Raw genomic sequence first — 12,160 nt, 5'->3', positions numbered from 1 at the left:
AAAATGTATTTTTCCCTACGACGCAGCGGTACCTACCTACCTACTGAGAGAAACTGTGCATGCGCCATGTATTTTGCATGCGCCAAAAGGGAGACCAGTATAAAGCGTGAGGGCGGATCAATGTGTATTATATATCTATGGGTAATTATTAAAATTGAGTTGGATCTTTCTGTCGAGTTTAATAAGGTGAAATTCGGAACTAAAGTATCAGAAGCACAGAACGTATACAGGGTAGGTAATAATTCGGGTAGATTTCGCTTAGTGTAAGTGCGAGCAATGCGATTAATCTGTGGTTCAGTCTGTCTGGCGCTTGTCGATCGTTTGCACCGCATCGTTCCCCGTCACATGATGGGGACACATTTGACGCATAATTATGTTGCTCGCCACACAGGGTTAACGAATTCTTCCAATCCTCTTCAAAACTCAACTGAGTTTCCATAGGCCGGGATACGGTCAACACACCTTCCCATGTTCTACAAGGTGATCGAATGGTATTCAAGAGGATGTAAAAGAGTGCAAGGAAAGTCACAAGTAGGGTTGCCAGATGATAATTTGATAAAGGAGGGCAGATGGGTCTAAAAAGGAGGATTTTCTGTAAAAAAGGAGGACATTCAGAAATTAAACGATTTTTTTATATTATTTTAACTTTATTTTAATCATATTTAGCTAAGCTGCCAATTTTGGAAAGAAGTTCTTGGTTTTTTAACAAATAATTATAAAAATCTTCACATGTCATGTTTTTGAAGTTGTATTGCGTAAGAATTAAAGATTTAACTGACTGCACACTTAGTCTATTCCTCTCTTTGCTCCACTGAGTATTAATCAGTGAAAAAATTCTTTCCACATTTGCGTTATGTGCGCTTATACAAAAATAAAACTCGTAGATCTTGAGCAGTTCTGAGAAACATTCAATGTTTTTAACACTTTTGAAGTAGATTGTCCACTGCTCGTGCAACTTCAAATCATAATAATATGCTTCATCTTCATCTGGTTTTGATTTAAGAAATGAAATCAAGTTACAAAATTGATCGTGTAGCTTAACATCGTCAATCTCTACACCTCTGATGCTCAAGAACTCAATGCATGAAACTAAATCATCATAAATAAGTCCCGCTCGATGTTTAGCAAAAAGGAGGACTTACAGTAGGTAAGGGAGTACGGGAGGACAAAACATGGAAAAGGAGGACATGTCCTCCTTTTGGATACCATCTGGCAAGCCTAATCACAAGGGAGATGGGTGAATGAAATTAAATAAAGTATTAAAAGCGAGATGGGGATGAGAGTTTCTTAAATCAGAGACGAGTGTAGGCGGGGTAGGATGTGTTGACCGTATCCCAGCCTAACGAAACACTGTTGTGCTTGTTTTAATAAAGTTTTATTGTTTGCCTAAATATTGTACAAAGGTATTAGAATATGTGGGCAAAAGTATGTCGTTCAGCGGTCTCTGTGTCGCTGGTCGCTGGCTCGGCATTCGGCTATGTTCAGAAGGTCTCTGGATGCGGCAGTGTGTTGCTGGCTCGGCGTTCGGCTATGTTCAGAAGGTCTCTGGATGCGGCAGTGTGTTGCTGACTCGTGGTTCGGCTATGTTCAGAAGGTCTCTGGATGCGGCAGTGTGTTGCTGGCTCGGCGTTCGGTTATGTTCAGAAGGTCTCTGGTCTGCTGCTGTGTGTCGACGCTTGCTGCTGTGGGTCGACTGGCGTTGTTTGGATTGTACCTCCTTTTATAGTGTTTCTGGTTGCTGGCTGTTGTTGATGCGTATGCGAGGAATGTGTTTTTGTCGATGGGGTAGACTTTTCTGGAACGATTGGCACCGTTCCGCTCGATGTAGTTTAATGGCTGCAGGTGTGCTTTGACTGGTTTGTTTCCGCTCGAGTGGTAGGGGTGGAGCTTTCTGGAAGGTTTTGGCACCGTTCCGCTTGAGTTTAGTTTAATGGTTGCAGATGTGCTTCGACTAGTTTGTTTCCGCTCTACTGGTAGGGGTGGAGCTTTCTAGAAGGTTTTAGGAATGTATTCTGCGTCGCAGTAAATGTTGGTGACGAGATTCCCACACGAGAATAGAAGTATGTCGGAGAAACCTACGTCTTCCTAGATAGGTAGCAGTAGACGGTGAACGACCAAAAATGATGATAATGATGTCGATGCTGATGGTCGGTTTTATCAACGTTTATACCAAAGCGCTGTGTTTTGCCGGCCGTCAAATTGACTTGAGTCTGGCGATGGTGGTCGCGCAGTGTTGGTGAGAGCGTAGAAGAGTAGGAGAATAGGAGAATAGGGAGATAGAGGAGGCAAAATGCCCCCCACCGTTCAGACGGGGGCGGGGGCGGGGGCGGGCGCGGGGCAGGGGCAGGGGGGCGCTGCGGGGGCCTCCGACAAGAGACCCACTCACAAGGAGCCCGACAGAAAGTAACTACATAACCTCAAACACACACCACAACTTCTCTTTTGTGCACTTCCTCACTCACTCATCCTATTGATAACAATCGAACCTATCACGTTTCAGATCCGATTTGGTATGCAGAGTCAAGTACGGCAACACCCTGCCGGACATTCCATTCGACTTGAAGTTCATAAAATACCCCTTCGACCCGAACCGCTTCATCCACTACAACCCGACGTCCCTGGAGCGCAACTACAAGTTCGAGGTGCTGACGGAGCACGACTTGGGAGTGAGCATCGACCTCATCAACAAAGACATTTACCAGAACGACACGGCCACCCAGCTGGACCCCGCCGATGAGAAGTTGCTCGAAGAGGACGTGCTCACGCCCCAGGACTCCAAGCGCTCCAGACATCATGCCAAGAGCGTGTCGTGGCTGCGGAGATCCGAGTACATTTCCACCGAACAGACTCGCTTCAATCCGCAGAGCATGGAGAAGGTACGTATTCGCGTCACCGTCTGATATATACGCCCATGGAAACATTTCACGTATAACGAACATTTCGTTTCACAGGTCGAGGCCAAAGTCGGTTACAACGTCAAGAAGAGTCTCGGCGAGGAGACACTGTACATGGATCGCGACAGTCAGATCAAAGCCATCGAAAAGACCTTCGAGGACAACAAGAAGACGATCGATAAACATTACAGCAAGCCAGGCGTCGTGCCCGTTGAAGTGTTGCCCGTATATCCAGACTTTTCGCTGTGGAAGTATCCTTGCGCTCAAGTCATCTTCGACTCTGATCCGGCTCCGCAAGATAAACCAGTGGCGGCACAAATTGAGCAAATGTCTCAGGCTATGATCAGGTGGGTTCGATTTTTTATTTACCTTTTCAAGTATCGTTTTACTCTAAACTGACATCACATTTTCCTGCAGAGGTGTTATGGACGAAAGCGGTGAACAGTTTGTGGCGTACTTCCTGCCGACTGATGAAACTTTGGTGCAGAAGAAGAGCGATGTCACCGAAGGTATTCCGTACAATGACGAGGCGCAATATGAATACAAAATGGCTCGCGAATACAATTGGAACGTCAAGAGCAAGGCTTCCAAAGGATACGAAGAAAATTACTTTTTGGTGTGTGATCAAATTAGAAATATACCTTATATACGTATATAGAATATTGTGACGGAATCTTTCGTTTCGATTTTAGGTGGTTAGAGATGGTAATGCATACTATAATGAATTGGAGACTCGCGTAAGACTTAGTAAAAGACGAGCTCGTGCCGGAGCCGGAGTCGGAGGTCCCGGTGGTACTCGTCTCGTCGTTCGTCACCGTCCACTCACCGAATATGATCACCGTATGCAAAGATTGCGCGAGAAGCAGCTGGAGCCTCCACAAGAAGTACGATTTCATTCTGATCTATGTATGTTAATTGTACATTTATATATTATTTAATTGTTATCATTTTCATAGGAAGAAGATGAGGAAGAGTTGGAGCAGGAAGATGATGAACGCGTACAACCTAATGTTACCACAAGGTAACAATAAAGCGCATACAAATCGTTTAAAATAGATTGTCCACAAAATATATCGTTATTTTTTTTTTTGTAGAAACTCACGTTCGAGGAGTAGATCTCAATCGAATTCGCCAGCCGGTTCCAAAGAAGGTTCGCCGAAAGGCTCCCGAAACAGGTCGGGGTCCGGTTCCGAGGCCGGCTCTAGAGCCAGTTCGAAAGAAAGCGCGAAAGCCTCCAGGGAAGCGTCTCGAGAAAGATCTGAATCCAGAGAACGGTCACGTTCCAAATCGGCCTCCTCACAAGGCTCCAAAAAGAACGGCTCTCGAGCTAGCTCGCGCGCCAGCTCAAAGTCACGGTCCAGATCGAGGTCTGGATCCAGATCCAAAGCTGGATCTGAGGCCGGCTCACCCGCAAGCTCCAGAAAGTCAAGATCTAAATCTAGGAGCGGCTCTGAAAGATCCGCGAGTGGATCCAGGGAAGGATCAGCGAGTGGATCGAGACAGGTATCTTACACTAGATAGAAATGCATATTAACTCGGACTCAAACACCAGCTGATCTTCTATAGTAGCTGTTACTCATACTATCATTATAGTAGCTGTTGCTCGTACTATCATTAACCCTTTGCCCGCGGCAATAAATATAGCGAACAAGCCCTGTACTCGGCGGCACCTTTTTCGCGAATTTGGCAATCGAGTTTTCGACCTTAAATACAGATTTCAATATTTACTCAAGTAACCAGATATGTTAATTAACACATAAAGTATTATTTTAAACAATAAAATACATAATATATCCCGTAGTTTTGGCTTAATTGTCAAATAATCATTCTTCATACAATTGAGACGTATCGTCGCCATTGTTCAACAGACGTGACGTCACATAAATGAGTTTTCAGTATGGTTCCACAAAAAACTAATTTTGACTGGTATATATTCATTTTAAGCAAATTGAATAGATGGCATTCAACTCTCAGTAATACATTCAACCAATTTTGAACCTTAAAACAGTTGAAATAGGCGCATATAAGGCTCAAAATCCCGTGCAAAGTTCAGAAATTCTATGGAAGACAGCCGCAGTGCTACAGACTTGTCGCCCAAAGCTTCCATAGAAGACGGCCACAGGCAAACGTTTAACATATAATTTGTCCTCTTTTTGGAGTTTTAAATATCTGCTCAATACGGTTTCTGTAATATTTTAAAGTTTTTACTACCCTCTTCTTACTTTCACTTCTTATTACGGGGTTCTTATTACTTCATGCTTTTATTTAATTGGATATGCTTTGTACTATATTTGCAGAAAATGTCAAAATCCAATACTTGTGTTTTAAATTTGTGACCCATCAGTATAAGCCACAGCGTAGTGCACTGGTAGGCTATAGCATACCAATAGATAGGTAGTGGGTTCGAGTCCAGGCCAAATACGCTGCTGGCGAGGTCACAGATCGACCATCTCCTGTTAGAATTTTCGGATTTTTCAAGCTTAATTGTTGTGACGGATCCAATAAATCAGTATCCTTCCTACGAATTTCTCGCTAATTCGAATCATTAGCATCTCAAATTCATCGAATCTTATAAATATGCTACCTACATAATGTATCTCGCAAATTTGCTGTATATCAAAAGAATTTGTTGATTATCCATAGATGTCTCTATTGTATTCTGTTTGAAAAATTAATAAAATCGTGTTTCACCTTGTGGTAATTCCTGTCATGGCACATATGTATGCACGTATATAAAAATAAAATAAGGACATCTCGTACACATTAAATTTAAATATAATCAACGTCCCATTAGGTCATTCCAAGATCTATGATTAGATCTTGCTTTGCCATCAATGTTATTTTAGCGGCTGAAAATAACGTTTTTTTATTATTTACAGGGTTCCAAAAATGGATCCAGAAGCGCATCAGCATCGTCTCGCTCTTCGGCTAATAGTGGTTCGGATTCGGAATAGACACGACATATTGACTTTTTACTTCACTTATTCATTGACAATTTCGAATGTATCGTATAATGAAATAAACATGTTCATTTAAATATTATATTTTCATTAAAAAATAAATACACTCAAATATTACAATTTCTTTTATTATTATACATATTCATTTACTATCATACCATGATTTTTCTTTTTATTTTATATAATTTATATATAATACACTAATAATCTCAAGTGTGTTGTATTTTTGTACAATCATGCGATAACTTAATGGTGTTTTATTATATAATATAATATTATAATTAAAGTAAATGTTAATAATAAAAGTACAATATAAAAAAGCAACGTTATAAATCAGTCTTTACATTTAACAGTTAGGTTTATACAGGAAAAATGCATAGACAATAAATTATTTTTGGATTAACGCTTATGGTCCCGACAATATAAATATGTATGTATATAAATTTTTAGAAACACTCTTAAAACTTCATAAAAGATTTATCACATAATTGGAAATAGGTACGAAATTAATTTCAGGTACTCAACCGATTCAAAATATAATAATCACAGTGGAAGAGATCGATACGTTTCAGAAAAGGAACATTAATAGTTTTAATTCTACCGTGTTTCGTTTAGAAATTGACAATCGTTCTAAAAACGGCAATATGTTACATATGTATATATGTATTTTAATAAATATAATATCTTGGCACTATTTAATCGATTTAAAAAATGTCTACATTTATTTTTATCTCAAGATAAAATACCGAATTGAGCGATATGCACCAATCGTTATTAATTAAACAGCAAGTCTTCGAAAAAATCAATCAACAACAATTATTATCGACAGACGTGCTGCGTATTCGCCTCGTAGTTCTCTTAATGGAAAACTTCTTATTTGCATTACTATCGATAGACACCACTTTGAAAGGTCTTTGGCTGTTCAACTTGTGAGCTATGGTTAAAAAAATCGCATCCACAGTTTCCATTTCCGACTCCAAACAAGCAGACGTCTCAAACAACTGCAAAAATAGCACAGAAAGATTACAAACGGAGCATTCCAGTGTTTGTGTGATATAAAAATATACATTACGGGCATTCCGTGATAGTCTGCCAGGCGTTGGGCGGCCGAAAGACTGACTGCACGCTTTTGACTCTGATCACATTTCATACCGACTAGCACTCTCGGCACTTCAGAGCCGAGTCCTTGCACGCTACATTCTTGCACCCACGAATTGATGGACTGAAATCGACATGAATTAACAAACCTGTGTCAACATAGAAAATGTCATAAATAGAAGGCTTACATTGAAAGAGTTTATTTTGGTGATGTCGTAGACTATGACGACGGCGTGCACGTTCCTGTAGTAGTGTTGTATCATGGATTCTCGAAACCTCTCCTGGCCGGCCGTGTCCCAGAGCTGCAACTGTGCGAGTTTGTAAGTGTTAGTGTTAGTGGGTGATGTGATGTGAAGAGATGGAGATAGAGAAGTGGTTACCCTGATTTCGGTGCCGCTGATGTTGACGATTCTGTCGTAGAAGTCGACGCCGATGGTGGCGTCGGTGTCCCTCAGGAACTTCCTCTCGCAGAACCTGTACGTGAGGCAAGTCTTTCCCACGCTCGAGTCTCCGACGACGATCACCTTCAGGATCTTCGTCTGCTGCAGACCCTCCACTTGGCATGACATCTTCACCGCCGGCTGTCACAACAACACTGACCCAACATTTATAAGTGACGCTTGTCCAAACAACTCAATTGCACAACCATTGTACGGCTCAATGCGTGCTTGTTTTTATTTACTTAAATATTCCAACTGGATTCCACGTAGAAACGAAAGAATTGATGATTGAAATTTCAAGGGAAATGCTACAGTTATTGATCAAAGAAATTCGAATCCATCTCGTCTTATTAAATAATTTTGATATTTTCAATGATTTCGTTGCGTGGACGTGAAGAGGGGGCTTCCAGAATGGCTACATCTACACTATCGATGTCTACACCCGATATTCTCGAATTTTCCATATCCAGTTCCCATATTGCAGCCTATGGTTGCTATTTAGGAACTGGTTTTGGAAAAATTAGCAAATATCGGGTGTAGATATCGGTAGTGTGGACGTAGCCAATCGGAGAGAAAGACGCAGGAGTATTGTAGAAGTCGTTTTATTCGTCTGCTCTCGTCGGCGCTCCAGATCGGAATGGTTTCCAGACCGAGAGCGCCCCATATTTATACCCGTTGGGCGCAATACACATACATACACATGAAATAACTATTGGTCGATGAGTTAGGCGATCCTATTGGCCGTTACATACGACTTATTCATTTGGCGAGGACATTTTGGCGCGAACGAGAGATCAGGAGATTAGCGCTCTTAAACCATCGGTCCATGAGCGCCACCCACCTAATCTCTACGTTACAATATTTATTTTTATTTATTTTATTTTATTTTATTGTTACAAATCAATATACCACTCGCCATTACAGATTTGCTCCAATGCGACGGGTGTACGTTAACGAAATACAGAATACATAACCAATCAGAAATACAGTAATACATACATATACAATCAGAATATATAGCATATAACAATTAATCAGAAATAATAATCATAGAGACATCTATGGATTATTTTTAGATTTTTTTTTATATAAAATTTTTATACATATAATAAATACGAAATTATAGAGATGTCTATAAAGATATCTATAGATTTCAAATTACTGTGTATATGTAATTATTACAAATTATACACAGGCAGATTTTGTGACAACAGGATTAGATCTAATACCAATTTTCAGGAACCGTTTCAGCAATGATCAGATAAAATTAGCAAACTCTGATAGAGAAACGATCGATCACAAAAACAAAAGTCAAAAAACAAGTCACAAAACCCCCAAATCTAACCAGCAGTAGCGAGGACTCGAACCTTTCACCTCAGTGGTGCTAAATATATACGCTACCACTAAGCCAAACTGCTGGCTTTATATATTGTAACGTATGCAACGACCAATGGGATCATCTGACTCATCGACCAATAGTTGTTGAGCCCAAATATGTATAAATATGGGGCGCTCTCGGATTGGAAATTATTCCAACCTAGAGCGCCGATAAGGGCAGACGAATAAACGACTTCTATAACACTCCTGCGTCTTTCTCTCCGATCCTGGAAGCCCCCTCTTCACGTCCACGCAACAATATATAAGATATCAGGATTATACTATAAGAAATAGTGAACGATAGCTGCAGTGTGTGTCGTCGTCTCGTTCAGCTCGCTCTGGAGCACGTGCTGGCACAGGGCGGGGTGGAGAATTAGACATGTCAGGTTGATTATATCCTCGTTTATTAAGGAGTAGATGGCGAGCCGGGGAGTTTCTCGGGGGCTGTAGATTGAATACGCTGGCTGGTCAGGCAAGGTAGACCAGCCACGCCAAGACCTTCTCGGCCGGCGGCTAGCGGGCGTCTGAGAGCTCGCCGTGTTCGAGGCTTGGGTCGAACACGTGGTCGAGTATAGTCGGTAGACATAGTCGGTGAGGCACGACTATGGAAGAAGCCATACTCCTCGGAGGGCTTCTATGATGCCAATGAGCGCTCACGGGGCCAGAGTTCGGGGCTTAGTTCGAGGCCGGCTTTTACGAGGGACGCTGCATCTGGCGGTCCGCGCCAGGATCACCGGGCGCCGGACCCACAGGAGAATCTAGAGCGACTGACAGATGGTCGGTGTAAAAAAAGAGGGAAAACAAAAGCCGAAGCCGTAAGAGGACAACCAACGGCCATGAGGGCTTTTGGCTCGGACAAATAGAGATATACATAGTGTAACGTGACGTCCTTTCGTTCGAACCGTCAGTTGGCAGAGAGCCACCCCCTCGCACTCTAACCGTCAAGGGGCACAGACGTGCCCCCCCCCCCCCCCCCCCATCTCTCCCAAGCCGTCTCCATCGCAGACGCGTCCAGAGATCGTCATCCATCTTGTTTTTGAGCCACGCGGGACGGTTGAGAATCATCACTCCCTCCCCCGAGCACCAACCAGTTTGTCTTCTGTATCTTCCACGCAGCTTCCTACCCACGTGCGGGCTAAACTTTCCGTGGTAGCCGCCGGCTCCGGAAAGCCCTAGAAGCATCTGCCGCTGGAAGACAGACCAGGTGACCTGATAGCCAGCTTCACAACAACTGCGCTTCCATCTAGAAGACGATGAGTTTCTGACCAGGAAGCTTACGACAAATACACGACAGCCCAGGTCAATCAATCTGTTCCCTTTGATCCCCACCACGGAACGAACGCACCTGGAAGGACGGGGTTTGCTACAAATGATTGCAAACCACCCGGCTGCATGCTCATTTCGATTGAATTTCAGCATGTACGAAAAACGAAATATTCATGGGGTTGCGCAGATGACATTTCAATGTACATTGATGATTGGCAATTCTTAAAATTAAGTTGGATCTTTCTGGCAAGTTTAAAATGGCAAAAGCCGAGACAAAAGTATGAAATGAGCATGCGTTCGCTTGGTTTGCAATCGTTTGTAGCGCAGGGGAAATGATTATAAACGTGTTCCTGTACGCCCATTTGGCTTTCCCCGCGTGAGAATAATATTAGCGCGTAAACATGTTCTTTACATTATTAAAATATTTGGGTAATAGATTTGTGGCGGCTCGCTATATGACATGTTCGAGTTCGGTCACCTTCTTGCGAGTTGAGACTAGGGTTGCCAGATGGTATCCAAAAGGAGGACATGTCCTCCTTTTCCATGTTTTGTCCTCCCTTACCTACTGTAAGTCCTCCTTTTTGCTAAACATCGGGCGGGACTGGCGGGAGGCGAAAAAGGGGGCAGGGCATGATGATTTAGTTTCATGCATTGAGTTCTTGAGCATCAGAGGTATAGAGATTGACGATGCTAAGCTGCACGATAAATTTTGTAACTTGATTTCATTTCTTAAATCAAAATCAGATGAAGATGAAGCATATTATGATTTGAAGTTGCACGAGCAGTGGACAATCTACTTCAAAAGTGTTAAAAACATTGAATGTTTCTCAGAACTGCTCAAGATCTGCGAGTTTTATTTTTGTATAAGCGCACATAACGCAAATGTGGAAATAGTTTTTTCACTGATTAATACTCAGTGGAGCAAAGAGAGGAATAGACTAAGTGTGCAGTCAGTGAAATCTTTAATTCTTACTCAATACAACTTTAAAAACATGACATGTGAAGATTTTTATAATTATTTGTTAAAAAACCAAGAACTTCTTTCCAAAATTGGCAGCTCAGCTAAATATGATTAAAATAAAGTAAAATAATATAAAAAATTCGTTTCATTTCTGAATGTCCTCCTTTTTTACAGAAAATCCTCCTTTTTAGACCCATCTGCCCTCCTTTATCAAATTATCATCTGGCAACCCTAGTTGAGACCAATTCGCCCGTGTTCAGAGTCGCTACCGCACTCCGTCCCTGGCTTCCATAATAAAAGCACGTGCATTAACATGCCAGTCGTCTTATTCGTTCATCCCCTATAGATTCTTAGCTAGCTTACATACAAATTTTAAAGTGCTAAATTTAAGACTATTTCTAATATCCAATCATTTCAATTCATCCAACATTCTTACGTTTCCTCACATTCAAAATTGCACGTATTGCTCTATTGGCGCCGTCCACACACCAGTGGCGAACGGGGGGTGTTAATACCGGGTGTGCTGTGTATGCCGTAGGGCGTAGGGTATAAAATTAGCAATTAAAAAAAAATACTCGTTTTGCATTACAAAAATGTTTAATTTATTAGTTATTTATACATAAGTTCAATGCGACGTTTCTGAGACATAAACTTTTCAATCACGTCTGCATAGAATGTGTCTTTCTGTTTTAATTCCACCAATAACTTTTTTTCTATTGAAATTAAGCTAAGGCCACATAATCTATCTTGACCTTGCGTACCTCTATAGCAAGTTTTTATTCTTTTCAGCGCCGAAAAAGAACGTTCTGCTGAAGCTGTACTGCTTGGTATCGTTAATATTAATTCTCCCAGCTTAAACACCTCTTTAAAACCAGATTCGAGGTTATTTTTTGTCATGAATTGTATTAATTCATGAACAGGTTTCTCTGGAAATTCAGAGCTGGAATATAGCACAATGAGTTCGTTTTTCAATCGAATATAATCAAACAGTGATCCATAAAAATCTTTTAATTTATTAATTAAAACATTTGGAAAATTTTCTTTATATTCGTCATATTTATCATTACAAAGAAGGTGGAAATATTCTAATTTGGAAAGTGAAGAATATCTACGTTCGACTTGTGCGATTATGCTATCAACTATTTTGAAATATAATTGACGAAA

The 12,160-nt window shown here is 41.4% G+C and overlaps 2 protein-coding genes across 2 annotated transcripts; one reads left to right on the top strand and one right to left on the bottom strand.

The window, feature by feature from the left end:
• The first annotated feature begins 2,290 nt into the window (after positions 1-2,290).
• atms (RNA polymerase II-associated factor 1-like protein antimeros) lies at positions 2,291-5,973 on the top strand. The gene is made up of 8 exons (XM_077443369.1): positions 2,291-2,403; positions 2,501-2,876; positions 2,952-3,241; positions 3,312-3,510; positions 3,587-3,778; positions 3,851-3,915; positions 3,989-4,397; positions 5,774-5,973. Exons 1-8 carry the CDS (start codon positions 2,291-2,293, stop codon positions 5,846-5,848), a joined length of 1,719 nt encoding a protein of 572 aa, XP_077299495.1. The 3' UTR covers positions 5,849-5,973.
• On the bottom strand, positions 5,929-7,549 carry LOC143919803 (putative Ras-related protein Rab-33). Its single transcript, XM_077442337.1, has 4 exons — positions 7,333-7,549; positions 7,141-7,260; positions 6,927-7,076; positions 5,929-6,855 (listed from the first exon to the last, which is right to left on the bottom strand). Exons 1-4 carry the CDS (start codon positions 7,519-7,521, stop codon positions 6,661-6,663), a joined length of 654 nt encoding a protein of 217 aa, XP_077298463.1. The 5' UTR covers positions 7,522-7,549; the 3' UTR covers positions 5,929-6,660.
• Between the last annotated feature and the right edge of the window lie 4,611 nt (positions 7,550-12,160).

This window comes from Arctopsyche grandis, chromosome 12 (genome assembly GCF_051622035.1).
Source record: "Arctopsyche grandis isolate Sample6627 chromosome 12, ASM5162203v2, whole genome shotgun sequence".
NCBI classification, from domain to species: Eukaryota; Metazoa; Arthropoda; class Insecta; order Trichoptera; family Hydropsychidae; genus Arctopsyche; species Arctopsyche grandis.
Note: the sequence above shows the minus strand (reverse complement) of the source record. Positions and strands in the feature narration are given on the sequence as shown.